The sequence below is a fragment of the Neopsephotus bourkii genome, unplaced genomic scaffold (assembly GCF_033783945.1).
Source record: "Neopsephotus bourkii isolate Nb327-2 ecotype Australia unplaced genomic scaffold, CSIRO-AGI_Nbou_v1 NB_414, whole genome shotgun sequence".
NCBI lineage: Eukaryota > Metazoa > Chordata > Aves > Psittaciformes > Psittacidae > Neopsephotus > Neopsephotus bourkii.
Window position 1 is genome coordinate 199154 of NW_026900918.1, and position 14467 is coordinate 213620.

Consider the following 14467-nt stretch of genomic DNA (forward strand, 5'->3'; position numbering starts at 1 on the left):
CCCTTCAGTCTTCCCATCATTGGACCTCCACTTTAAACTCAGATTGATGTTCTTCATTTTCTTAGCATATAGAAAGTAGACACTGCCGCTTACCTGGCTAATGCTTTGAGTCAATTCTACATACTCTTTTTCATAAATGTTCCCATATTAGCTTTCTTAACCTTATTAAGCCTTTCAGGCAAAATACTAGTAATTCTTTTAGTGATAATTCCCTTTCAAAGCAACAATTTTGTATAGAAGTAACTATGAATATAATACTATTAATGAAAGTTTATTTTATGTAGTTGTTAAAGTCTTATGAAGAAAATAAATGTGGGCTACATTTTATAGAAAGGCCAAGATTTGCCTTCATTTCTTGCACAAAAGTAGCCAAAGTATAATCTTTCTCTACCACCTTTGATACCACAGGAAATGAAGCACAAAACACTTCCCAACTGTTCAGGTTTCTTTTAAAGAAAAGAACATAAGGAGGAAAAAAACTGATTAAATTTGATCATCATTAATGAGATAGTAATAATTGTTACATCTAAACTTATCAAGGCAGAGAGTAAATCCGAAATGAACCATCCAAGAAATAAGTTCAACGGAAAAATGGGCTTAAAACATGTCTTATTGCTCATGGCACAGATATTAAATTGATATTAAACCCTCTTTTTTTATATTCTGAAAAATTAAAGCTGGAAATTAAGTCTAGAGCTGTGAGTATATTTTAAGTATTTGTATACTTTAGCTAGATATGGATCAAGATCAAAGTTTCTATAGTCTAGCCAGCTCACATCTAGTAAATGCAAACTTGAAAACATTTGAGGATATATATGCTCTGTTTCAGGGTTATATAAATTATTGGTCTTAATCTGCAACCTTTCTAAAATAGATTTCACTCTAGGAAAAAATATGACTGCCATAAATATGAATAACTGAGGTAAAACCTACAAATCCCAAACCCATAGTTTTATATAGGCCTTCATATTGCAGACACAATTGTAGCTTTCTGGGTAGTTTTTAATTTCACAAACGCTTACATTGCCTAGTTAGTATAGGCATTTGTCTTCAGTATCTATGTTGGAATTATATTTTGTTAGAGCAGTACATACCTTCTAGACAGTTCATTTTAGGACAATTATTATACTACTGACACCTTTAATATTTTTCGGTTTTTTGCCTATTGTGTTCTTATATTACTTGAGCTAGTTATGATCACTTAGAAAGTGATGAAAGCACAATATTGCCATATGCATGCATCTAGCAATTATAATTGCCATATAGGAAATGAAAAGTTATAGCTCATAAGTATACGAATATACTCTGCACAGTTCTTTCATTTACCATTTAGCTGATAATCTTATGGTATGGTTTTATGATAGACTATATTAATAAATATTTTAAGTAATTATGGTACAAATTAGATAAAAATTGGGGGGGTAGGTGGTAGCATCTAATTTTAAACTTGGAACAGAAGTCTTGGTTTCTGTCTAGCCCTAATATTAAGGCTTCAGAAGGAATAAACAGACACCTATTCATTAATAGCACCTTCTGGATTTTGTCACAGCTGTTATTATCATTTCATTATGTCCTCTAGGATGGTTTATTTTATATATATATATATATGTATACCTTTAAATGTAACAGGATTCAGCAAGATAATTATGGAGTCACCAGTTATGGTCACAGCTTTACAATTAAGCAACTTCCTTTGTTTCCCACTAATATCAGGGACTCAGTGTTTCTGTTCAGAATGTCTTCTTCAGAATTACAAAAAATCTCATGGCCATAATTGAAGGTACTTTCTGAGAATGTATAAAGTTATGAATTTAAATGAAGATAAACAAATGAAGCAGCTGCTCAGCAGCTACCAGGTACTTTATTTTTCTTGTATAATATTTGTACAGGACACTAATTAAACTTCCTGTGTGACTAAAACTTATGAACTGTTTTTGTTCATGTAAACTACACTTGATTTTTAAAGGTATTTTTTTCTTGCCATTATTTTATCTTGCTGTATCATTATATTTCCTCTTTCTCAGATCTTAATGTTCTACTAGAGAAAATAACAGTCAGCTCAAGTCTCTTTCAAAATGACTGATGATTCTCATTTATGTGAATGGAACAGAGGCACTTTGTTCCTATCAAAATGGCAACTGTCTCTATTGTGCTCTAGCTGAAGGAATCCTGGCCATGACAGTCATGCTGAAGTAGGACAAGTCCTCATGAGTTGCTCAATAAGCAATTATTTTAAGAAACAACCCTTAAAAGCAAATAAGCACTAAGTTACAGAAAATAATGTCAGTTTTTCCAGGACTTTTTTTTAATATCTTATGTTAAGAGACCTAGATATAAAATAAGATAGCAAATGCCACCACTGTGACGAAATAATAAAACCACAGATTTTAAATTATTTCAATTCTACTCTAAAATGTATAGACACAATTATTGGTTCATCACACTCACAAATTATAATAAATATAAAGAGCAGAATCGATTTTCTATACTTTTATTGTGTACTCTCCTATCTGTTCTCTTTGGGTTTCTTTACTGCTAACTGCATCTTCTGAGCTAACAGTGAGCACACTGAGGATATTTACACATTCCTGTAGTGCTTTTTACCAATGTAAGCATTGTACATTCTCAATGGTAATTTGATTCCATTTTAATTGCAGAAATTATAAAATGGGTTTTACGTACTTTTAAAAAGAAATAGAAATCACTATGATATAAAGCTATCAATTTTTCATTTTCAAAGATAATTCCTGATTTGGGGATTCATACAAAGAATCAATTACTTCATCCTCAGAAATACTGATATACTGACACATACCTTGACTTTTTCTAAGTGATCCTGCAGAGAGTCAATTAGCAGATCCCCTACTGGCTGCCAGGATCCCTTGAACACTTCAGCTTGGCGTAGTTTTAGGTCCACTTCATCCATCGCCTCTTGAAGGCCCTGCAGTCTTTCAAGAGCATCATCTATCTTCTTCTGCCAATCAGCAGACTGTAGATTCAGCTTATCCCACTCAGTTCTGACCTCATCTGCTTGCCTTTGGAGAAGTTTTGTGACATTATGGGCCTTTTCCTCAGGTGGCAGCTCTATATGTAAAAATTAAGAGGCTTTTAAGACATATTCCGTCTTAGATGAAAAATAATTGCCATCTGGGTAAGTTCAAAGCTCAGCAAGAAACTGTTCATAACCAAAGACTCCTGTGAAATTTATTTTGTTTATCTGTTCTTGTTTGAAAGTCTCTTAACAAATTTAAATCTTGACACCATACAGATCACCAAAATATACATTTAACTGTATAAAGGCATTTTTAAATATGCAAAGTATAGCTAAAAGTTTATCAACTGTGTCCTGAAAAACAGTTCTGCGCATACATAATCACTGTGAATCTTTTGCTGCAATTGAGTGAATTTGGAAGTATCTATAGTATTGAGACTACAAGTTGAATTTTAAGTTGAATTGCAGCTTTCAGACCTCAAATGGGTCTACAGTTATAGACAGGTCATGAAGGTTTAAAGTCAGTTTCAAAATCTGCTTATAAATATGCATGTCTGTTTAGTGCCACAGGGCTCAGAAGGATTGCTAAGGGTTTCTTTCAGCTATATTTTTTGCTTAGTCTCTGAATACTGACATTCAGCTTGGAGTGTAAATGGAATGCTTTCACAGTGGCTGGCAGAATTTATTTAATCAAAGCTGACCACCACTGATCTTTCCAGCAATGTGTCATTACCCTCTTTCTTCAATTACCTCTTGGTTCTGGGTAGAGCTTCTCCAGTCCCTCCACAGGCTGCTCTGCTAAGAGGATTCGCACAGTCTCAAGCGCACTCCTGATAACAGGTTCTTTTGTTTTCAGCTCCCTCTTGAAAGTCTGAGAGATGAAACAAAAGTATTGTAAGTGGATATATAATGAAATACCAAGTGCTAGCCCTTTTTTTCATAAATTTTAGAACAAAATTTCCAACAACTTCCATGTATATTACAAGTACCTACCAAAAAAATGTAAAAGAGAGAATCAGCTTTTGCTTAACCTAAAATCACATTATATTCAAACGAGCAAATCTGCTGCCAGTATACTGCAAAGTACTCAAGGCTGCTGATCAAATTTTCACTGTAAGAGGGATCCCTTTTGTTGATTTGTCGGAGTCAACTCCAAAACTAAGCTCCATGGTGCGAAGCTTTTGCTGGCTATGTATTGGACCACACCAGCATAGCTAAGAGTCCTTGAAAGCAAGATTTACCACATTATGAAGGTAAATGCAATGTGTTTCATGGCTACCTACCACTTTGGTACTACTACTGGCAACTGTTTAATCATATTTAAAAAAAAAAAGAATCAAAGGATATTGACATGTTAACCTGTAACAATCAGTAACAACAACAACAACAAAAAAAAAAAAAACCCAAAAAAAAAAACAACCCCAAACCCCACTACATTACAATATAATAATTTGTAGCACTCTTTTCTAGTGTTAGTGTAGATACATGTCCTCCAAAATTACATGAGCTGAGATGTTTGACATGCAGAATCAAGGCCAGGTGAAAGTTCAGAAATACAATCTAGCATAGATGAAGGCATGCATGAATAAAAATTAAAGAGCAGAAATTAGTTCTCATGAAATAGATAATTCCTAGTTAATTTAATCAGTACAGATAATTCCTAGTTACTTTAATCAGTACTTATTATCAATTCCTATATCTTTAACATTGCTTGGTGACATATTCTGCTCCTTTTAGACCAACTGTATTTCTCCCTTTTACCTCTTCCTTTCCTGTAATGCTTTTTGGCACCTGTCTCCTTTCTTGCCTTTTCCTCCTCTTTCCTGTTCACATTTTCCTTCATCCAGCAACAGCTCCATTTACTACCTCTCTTTATGTTCCCTGCTTTTAAAATGACTGTGAGGAAGATTCTCAAGGTTGGTATTTAAAGTTTTATCAGTCTACTGAAAGTACACATATCTCCGTGGTTATGGTTTTGGGGTTCTTTGGTTGGTTGGTTTTGTTTGGGATTTGATTGTTTGTTGGCTTTGGTTTTTATTTGTTTTGTTTTGTGTTGGGTTTTTTTCTTAGGGAGAATTTAAGATTCCTTTAATCTGAATCCAAATGTTCACCACACAGAAATGCAGATGAAACCTGGCCTGTGGGTTGGTTGCATGTTGCACTGGGTGTTTTACACCTTCTCTATTTATAAAACAATATTGAATGCATAGTGTTTTTAAGTAACACAGAGGTAAATATGTAGATAATTATAGCACAGTGTAACACAAAACACAACACTGAAAAAAAAAGAGCCATATGCCATGAGTGAAAGAGATATTTTACTCCAGGGATTAGAAAATTCTTTATAAAGCACAGGCATTACATAGACTTCTAACATAATAAATTCACCAATTAAATTAAATTAACTATTAAACAAAGTTTGGGTTTCTATGTAAACTAATGAAAGATTATAAATCCAATATTAAAAGTTCATTACACTTTGAATTATATTTGATTTGAAATGCTTTGTACAGGAAATACCTAACGGAACTATTAATTAGAATCATACCTGCAGTTTATGACATGAGCACTCACAGGTAAAAAATTCTTAATACATTTCAGGGAAGTAAACGTAAGGGAATGACTGTTATTCTACTACAAATATTTAAAAATCTTGCTATTAAGAGGCCAAGAACTGACCATAACATTTGTGATTGTGAGTTGGGAAAACCCTTTAGCCTTTTGCTTTCTTCAAGGAAGCAACAAAGTAAAAAATGCTCATTTTGTATCATCATAGACATCAGTGGGGCTGGGATCCCTTCACAGAGTGTATCTCGTATCATAACAAAATCTACTGTTTGATTAAGATCTGTGATAAATATTTTATGCAATCATGTTGACCCTTAGGAACCAACACTGATTATCAGAAGCAGAGTACTGTATCCTAACAAGTAAACTACTATTGGACACTGCTCTGCATAAAAACTGAGTGGGGTTATCCCAGGGTTAAAACACTTAGACAATTTTAAATTGGATAATTTTATAATTCATACTTGACTCTTGCATTTAGTGCAATGGAAAGAGGAAATACAATAAGCTTTTTCATACCTCCAGAAGAGGAAAATATCTGTTCCTTTAATTAACCTTGATGCTCACCTCACATTACATCATTCTGTCCCACTACACGAGTGTGGCAGGTCTTCAGCTCAAGTAAGCCAGCAGGCAGCGTAACTTAAAGTGCTCCCCATGGACTGTGTGCTTTGCTGTCATCTGATAGTGTTAAAAGTCATATTTGTTTTTAAACATTATAATTTTATAACAGCTTAAAGAAATAATATGCTTCATCAATGTTGCCAAAGACAAACTATTTCTCAGAAATGTTTATGTCCCAAATGGATCAACAGAAGGCATATGCACAAGGGTCTGTTCTCTTTATACATACCAAGAGCAGGAAGGAGTCGCAGATATTCCAGAGGAACACAGAGCTACACCATTTTACAGAATATTTAAAAGCCAGAAATGCCTTTGAGCTATGTATTTAGGAATAAGTAGTACTGCTGTATGGAGTGCTGCTGCTGTACTCAGATCAACCCTATCTATTGTACATGTAGCAACAATGAGAAGAACACAAATATCTTCTTTCAGCTTCTACTGTCTCTGCATAAAACCATACCAACCAAACATACATAGAGGCATTATGATACCAAAAGAGGTTTAAATACAGGTTTAAAGACACATTCCTCTCTTGTGCAGCAGAACAAGGATAACATAATCAGATAAGCATACTGCATTCCACAAGGTGTGTGAGCAGGAATCATTGTATCTATCTTCTCAAAACAACAGAGAAACACGAATGGGAACTTTCTGACTTTGTGTATTTTGCATTTAGTCACAAGCAGAGGATCTCCTTCTCACTTATTAAAGGATAACAGTGAGCTACTGTGTTAAATGTTTTCCAGCTTTTCCATTCTGGAGCTGGCTTATGTGATTATAGTCTGTAAATCCTGAGATTTAAAATAGTGCACGGTATGGTTTTGAGACCTGTTTACAGTTCTCAATGCCTTCTCCAGTTTTGATCTGCAGACTTCTACTAAGTTAAAATACGTTTCAGTATAAGAAATTTAAAAAGGAGGAAATTAAAAAAACATGAGGCTACAGCAGTACCACAGAACAGCATTAAAAGTAATGAATGCTCATTTCATACTATCCCACTCCAAAAAGGTTCTTACTGTATGAAGCCAGCTTTTCTGATTAAAGTTTTGTTGTGAAATATGTACACACTACTAACAAAAATCATAAATAGTTTGGGGAAAATAAATTAAAAAAGAATAAATCTATCTGGAGCCCTGAAAAATATATTTTTATATTAAGCAGAATATCACTGAAAGCAGAATTAGCCTAAATAAATGTCTAATTCACAGCTAATTATTTCAGGCTAATTTCATTGAATTCCTTAACCTCTTCCACACTTTGTAGTGACTGTAGAGGAAATCGAATGTGCATAATGTATGACCTGACAAAAAAAACCCGTAAACTACTTTATTTAAGCATCTCTATTTGTCATCAACACTGCAGCAGTAATGGCATTCTTCTCACCATTTTAATAATGCATATATTGATTAGCTTATCTCAGACCTCCACTGCCTCCTCATGGGTGTCCCTAAATCTCTTTAGATGGAGAAACACAGATTGTTTAAATTGAATGATGAAAATGCAATGAGAGGTGCATTAGTAAAGCTTACATTAATCTCTGTTACTAGAAAAGCTGATATTTTTTGCTTTTAATGAATTTTAAAGAGAAAGAGTGCAATTAAATTAACTCAAGATGTTTCACAACTAGAATGCTCTTTAAAAACTGGGGTTTACTTCAGTTTCACATCCCATTGTGCCACCAGAAAAAGTTGAAGCAGGAATTGTACTGTTCAGGCACTGTTGTTATAGATGTGAAAGGGTTTCCAGGGAATTATATATTTATGAATCTATATTCATTCATTTATGAATCTATAATCATAAATGCTGTTTATGCTGTTAATACAATCATACACAGACAACATGGTGGCTCTTCAAAGTATGAAAGTAAAAGCAGGCTATCTGTGTGATGCCTAAGTTACTTAGATTAACTGTAAAATGTACACAGTTATTAATATGTTTTCAACAAAACATTATTATTATGATTAGTAAAGCAACAAAAACTGCAAGATAATTAAATAATGTTTCAATGAACAGCAGCATTTTTATCATTGACTTACACCCTACACATACAAATACATTCTAAGACTTTGGCATAGACACAAGTTCTTCAGATGCCAAAAATTGACAAAATGACCCACACTACATATAAGTTCAAACAAAAAGCAGTTATGTGGGTGTATTTAAGATAAATTCCAAATTGCCTTGTCTAAAAATCACCTCACATTTGTAACGTAACAATGATTTTGACTGCACTGATATCTCTTTTCTCAGTTGAGTCCGAGCTCTCCTCTGGCATAGATTCAAGCATTTAAAATCTTCATCTAAATCTTACTCTTAAATTTTTTAAAGCTAATCTTAGCAAATAGAAATATTCCAATGATAAGAACCAACTTCTTTTCATCTCTGAAATGAAAGTCTGAGGCAATCCAGTTGGCCTTGTAAATTATAGAGAGGTTAAACGTTTGTTTTTTTTCTTTAAATTACATTTTTAAGGGGAAAAATATAATAAAATCAGCTTGTAACACCACTTTAGAAAAAGGATTCAGGCATAAAATCAGATTTGCATTCATCATGCCATTTCTCAAGAGCAGTCTGTTAAAACGCATATAAACAGTGTTCCCCTGCTGAGGCTTTTTCTTTTCTCTAATGTAGAATTTACTCAGGTTCTCTTCCGACTCTACCTGGCAAAAACAATTCTTCACAGAAGGAAAGGTGTTGTAATGATATATAAGACCAAAGCTGGAAGTTTGGGGTTTTTAAAAGATTGGTCAGATCAGGTAGAGACTTAAATTGTTTACTGAAGACTGATTTTCAGAACAGACATTCAGGAGAATAAAATGAACAGTCAGGTGATTCTTTTTCTCAAGAACAAAATTCAACTACCCTTCATTTACACATCCAACACTGAGAGCTAATTCTGTTCTTAAGCAGGGATCCAAAATTCTTGGAAAAGCCCAGATTTTCAGTGCTGTACTCTAGTTTTAAGGTAGGTAGTACAGCACTTGTGGTACAAGCCTTTTTAGAAGCATTTTCTTTTATGTTCAGAAATAACCTAAGCTGCTCATTCAGATACAACCTTTTTATGTCTGTTTTTATAATGAAACTTTAAGAGAAAGTCCACAGTGTCCAGGGACAAAAAACCCACCCCAAAACCAGTTTAAAACCTCCAAGTTGCAAACACAGTTTTTCACAAAGACAACCTGAAGTCGACAGAGTTTTGCACTGGCTGTTTTTCCTTCTTTCTGTGCAAGAGATATTAGAAGAGCAGACAGGGTAACCTAATTTTATGGATTATGTTTTGTTCTTTTTTCACAGGGAATCAGAATAGCTACAGCTAGAAAGGCCTTACATTAAACTAGTGCAGTGCTACAGAACAGGAAAAGAAAAGAAGCTATATTCCTAAAAGGAACTAAAATGTTCTAGCTTTGACAAGACTATAGATTTGTGTCTGTATGTATCAGCATGTGGCAGAGAAGATGATCAAAAAGAAGTTAGAAGAAGATCTATTTTTTAAAGTCACTTTGCATATATTCATGGTACCTTTTATGCAACATTTCTCATCCCTAAAAGTTTTAAGCAATTCCATTGACTGGTGAGTGACAGAGAGATCACTTAGTCCATTACTGAAGGCTTGACATCTTTATGATGAATTCTGGGAAACTTTCAAATAGCTTATAGAACAATATAAAATTTTAACATTTTATGAGAAACAATATAGATTTAAAAAAATCTTTCTTTGATCTAAGAGGAAAGATAATGTTTTCAGACACTCAAATATTGTTCAGATGACAAAAGTTTTGTTGTAAATCTTTCTACAAGTCTTGCTTTGGGTCAAGAATTGTTTTTGGATAAGGGGTTTGAGTTAACGTCATGCCGTTTTAAAGCAGCATCTATATTGTTTCTTTCACCCTGATGGGCTTAAAACTCCTTTATAGAAGTTGCTAAAGACACCTGGCTAGAACAGAGACCTTCGGCATTTCATATATCTTAACTTTCATGGAAGGAAAGGTAAAAAGGGTTGGTGGTGCTCCATAAGTCATGGATTTCTTGGTCTCACTGTTTCTGTGATAAATGCCTGAAGTCCCAAGTAAAGTTTTATGAGAAAGACACATCCAACACATCACTTCCCCAAAAGGAAGACCTAGGAAATGTGACCAAGCTGTCCTTTGCAGCAAAACATTATATTATAGAATCATAGAGTAGTTAGGGTTGGAAAAGACCTTAAGATCAATTAGCTTCAGCTTCTCTGCCATGGGTAGGGACACCTCACACTAAACCATGTTACCCAAGGCTCTGTCCAACTCAGCCTTGAACACCACCAGGGATTGAGCATAAACAGTTTACTTGGGCAATCCATTCCAGTGCCTCACCACCCTCACAGTAAAGAACTCCTTCCTTATATCTAATCTGTTAACTTAAAAAAGCATTGTGCACTGACAGCAAAATGATTTTTGTTCATATTTCTCTTTGGCTTTCTCAGGCACTAGGTAAAAGAGAGGCCCCCGAAAAACCATACTGCCACCAACTCCCATCGGTCTGCTACTTGCTGAAGCTGGGTGTGCTTTCCCAACTACCTTTCACATGGTTCCCCGTTCCTTCACAGAACAGTTTCCCCATTTACTGTTTCATTGAGCAATTTTTCACCTTTATTTTTGCAGGACACCAGATCCCTAATGGGTTTCCTTATGGCACCACTAAAAAGTAGCCACTGAGGTACTAGAACTGTGATTTCATATTCAGACATGAATACACTGAAATGGCATAGAAAGTTAAAAGCTATTTGCCTGAAAGCAGACAATAAATTCACATCAGACAGATGTGAACTTGACTGAACACATGAAACACACAGTATAACTTTGCTACAAAAAAACCTGTGTGAATCTTTGTATGAAGAATTTTTCAGCAGTCTTGTGTTATTTTGGGTTTTTTTCATTTGGGGGCTTTAAAAAAATACCACAACTTCCCATATAAGTGTTGGATTTAGGTTGCTTTTTACTACATAGCTTAGTCCAGAACAGTCCCCATACAATGCTCTGCTATTGCTTTTCCATAAGAATTTCCTGATGAAACTAGTTTGATCCATAGACAATTACAGTCAATAATCACAGTTGGTTCAGGGTGCACACAGTTGTGCATTAGAGCTGGTATCAACTATTCTTTTCACAGAAGTTCCCAAACCAGTATAAAAATAGGGTTTCAAAACTAATTCAAAACAAAATTAAACATTAAGTTTAAACGCCTATCTAGAAAAATTATCAGAACTAATTATTTAACCCTCAAATAATATTGTTATTATTTGTGCTGGCCATGAAAACTAGCTGTTTTGTGATAGGTCTATGAAACAGCTGGTAGTAATCACTCCCTTCTCCAAAAGGCTGATTTTCTAAACTGTGTTTGAAAATCATAGCTACTACTTTCAAGCAAGTTCAGTTTTAATTGCTTCTAAAATATATTTTGAAGTGTATCTTGCTTTTCCCAATAAGGACAGTTTCATGCAACACTAACCTGCAAAACAAAAAGCAGTGACTGAGAGATTGTTTAAAAAAATCATACCCTGTGAATATCATTCTGTTTCTGCACAGTGGGAAGATCTCCACCAATGGGTGCTTGCTGTTTTAATTCATCCTCCTTCAATTGCAGCCATGCCAAAAGTTCCTGAAGAGAGAGATGTAAACGCTTCCACTGGTCTGTACTGGCTTCCAAATGGGATCTGAAAGCATGTATTTAATATAAGATATATTCAAATACAGTGATAATAAAAACCTAATAGTACAAGCTTATTTACTGAGAAAGATCTTAGTGTTTCATTAACTTAATGATTTTTAAATAGCTTCTGTAGATTTGCATTAGTTTCTGGCAATGCCGATTTAAATTTGGTTCCAGTCCTGGCCTGAAATATATGCTCTTTTCCCATGTCTCTGTTTCTTGTTTGTTTGTTGTTTGTTTGTTTGGTTTTCTTTTAAATTTAGTTTTCCTTTTCAGCAGTGCTGAACTGTCAGTCTCACTAAAGGTGCACAAATATTATCCAGGACGAGCACGGAAGTAACTTAATCATCACTTAGGATTACTAGGAGATTAACTGACTAACATTTCAACTCGGAGAAGAGCAAGCATTTTTCTAAACCACCACACCAGCCATTCAAACACACACACACAAGATTAATGCCCACATTCTAGGTAAAAAACCCAATCCCATCCTTTCCTGAAAAAATCATGAGGAAACTGTTAAAGCCAATAGAAACCCTTTACACTACCAAAATGTCTGTGCCATTTGAACAGAGGTGTGAATAAAACTAATTGAATCATTGGAAAAATTAAAAGACAGAATACTACTTCATGCAAACAAGGTCTCCACCATAAGGACATCTTCAAAATATTTCCTCTGTGTATGTGTAAATGTGTCTTTTTAATACTCGGATCAAGTACTGAGCTACTAATTTTAAGCAACTGCTTTCTGTGGAGAGAAAATATGCAACCGAAACATCATGGAACTGGTCAAATCTTCAACTTTGTTTATACCATAGGTAAAGCACACTAAAATTTCGTCTTTCTAGACTTATGAATAAGCTAATTTTTAATTGCTGTTTTTGAAGAAATTCCTAATTCACTTCCAGTAATGCAGCAATTCAAACTGTATTTGAATCAAGAAGCTGTACTGTGTAACAGTAAAGTGATAAAATTTACAAAAGACAGATTTTCTTTTATTTTGTGTATTTTCTGTTTAACTTCCGTCTGTTTGCTAACTTTTATCTTCTTCTTCAGTGATTGCACACAAAATCACGTATTTTCTGGCAGTGAAAACTGTCCTCCTATATCTCATATAGAGTGGTCTATAAAGAAATACGATAAATATGGACTCAATGTTTTGCAAACTTTATTACTTGGTTTAGATATGGAAATGAGGAATAGTTGAGGGTGAAGTCAACTGTCTTTTTTTTAACCTCTTATACCAGGAAATTGGAGTGGCAAGGAAAGAGAAAGGAAAGGGACAGATCAGCTGTAGGCTGACAGAAAGCTCAGCTGCTCTGGTATGTGAGCTCATGGAAAATTTTCGTCTTTTTTAAACTTAAAGGCTATGTGGGAGGGACACACATAGACCATGCTGTCTTTTGATCTCTGTTCTCACAGGGTAGCTGTGAGCTGGGGCAAAACTGCCTCACGTCACACACTGCTTGGGGAGGCCAGCCCTGCAGGCAATGAAGGCTGGGGAAGCTTCAAGATGCCTCTGAAAGCAGCAAGGGGGGAAGAGAGGTAGAGATGTGGCATGGAGAATTGCAGGAGGTGACAACCACAGCAAGGACCACAGGGTTTTTGGAGTGGACGCAGTCAAGGAGCCAAGATTCTGAGGCAGGTTAATTCCTGTCTCTCGTGTTTATTCAGTAAAAGCAAGCTTCTACCTTCTCCAGAGAAGGGCAGCAATTGGAAACACTAGAGTCTTCACTTCTTGCCTGCTTCCCCAGGTATGGCTTTACATGGTGAAAGTGCAAAAAGTGACCCAAAGTGGTTTTGTTACTGCTACTGTGCTTTGATGATTACCAGTTTGGTGGGTGTTTTCCCGGAACCCATCTTGTTCTGCCCTTCCTTCAGCTTTGGGAATACATGTTTACGTATGTGCATGCTAGTATACATTCTATGCATACACTCTAAACTCATATGAGTGCATACACTCATATATTCATAACTGTGTTCAAGCATGTGCAGACAAAGCAGATAATAGAATTTTTTTCTTTTAAATGAGTTATTTATAAGAAAAAATTTTTATTAGGCTAAACTATGCTAAGTTATCCAAACAGAGGAGATGTAATAATGGAAAAGAACTTGGCTTCTCTTGATATTTACCAGACTTGGAAAAAAATGCCCACCTAATTTGAGCAATGGCATGGGTCTTCTGTTTCAGCAGTCTAGAAAGTAAGCTACATAAAGAAATTTGTGAAACTGATGCCTGGGGAATATTTAAAATGTCTGCTCTTATATCTCTCTTGTGTAGCATTGTGAAATCCATACAACACCATGTGATGGAAAGAAATAGCTCCAAGCAGGTAGGCTGAGAATAGCCTGTTCATTCAGTCTGGTGGCCAGCAACATTTAAACGGAATATCATAGAAGTTAAGAATTGTCTCTTATAATCAATAAGTTGTTGAACACCTTCAGCCTTTTCAGGAAGCAAACATTTTTGAAGCGTCTGTTATTTCAAATGTTTAGTGCAAGAAGTCACTGTGATATAACTAGTTACTATTTCTGAATTGACTAATGGCAGTGATACATGAAACCGCAAAAAACTGCAAGACAGGAAGCACCATATAT

General features: G+C 35.0%; 1 protein-coding gene across 12 annotated transcripts in view; it reads right to left on the reverse strand.

Annotated features, from left to right (window-relative positions):
- The window catches only part of DMD (dystrophin), a 745980-nt gene that overhangs the window by 177947 nt on the left and 553566 nt on the right, over positions 1-14467 (reverse strand). For all 12 annotated transcript variants that reach the window (XM_061349397.1, XM_061349396.1, XM_061349395.1 and 9 more), the window contains 3 exons: positions 11717-11873; positions 3743-3863; positions 2816-3084 (listed from right to left, as the gene is read on the reverse strand). In XM_061349397.1, the coding sequence (XP_061205381.1) occupies positions 2816-3084; positions 3743-3863; positions 11717-11873 (547 nt within the window). The remainder of the gene's footprint in view (positions 1-2815; positions 3085-3742; positions 3864-11716; positions 11874-14467) is intronic.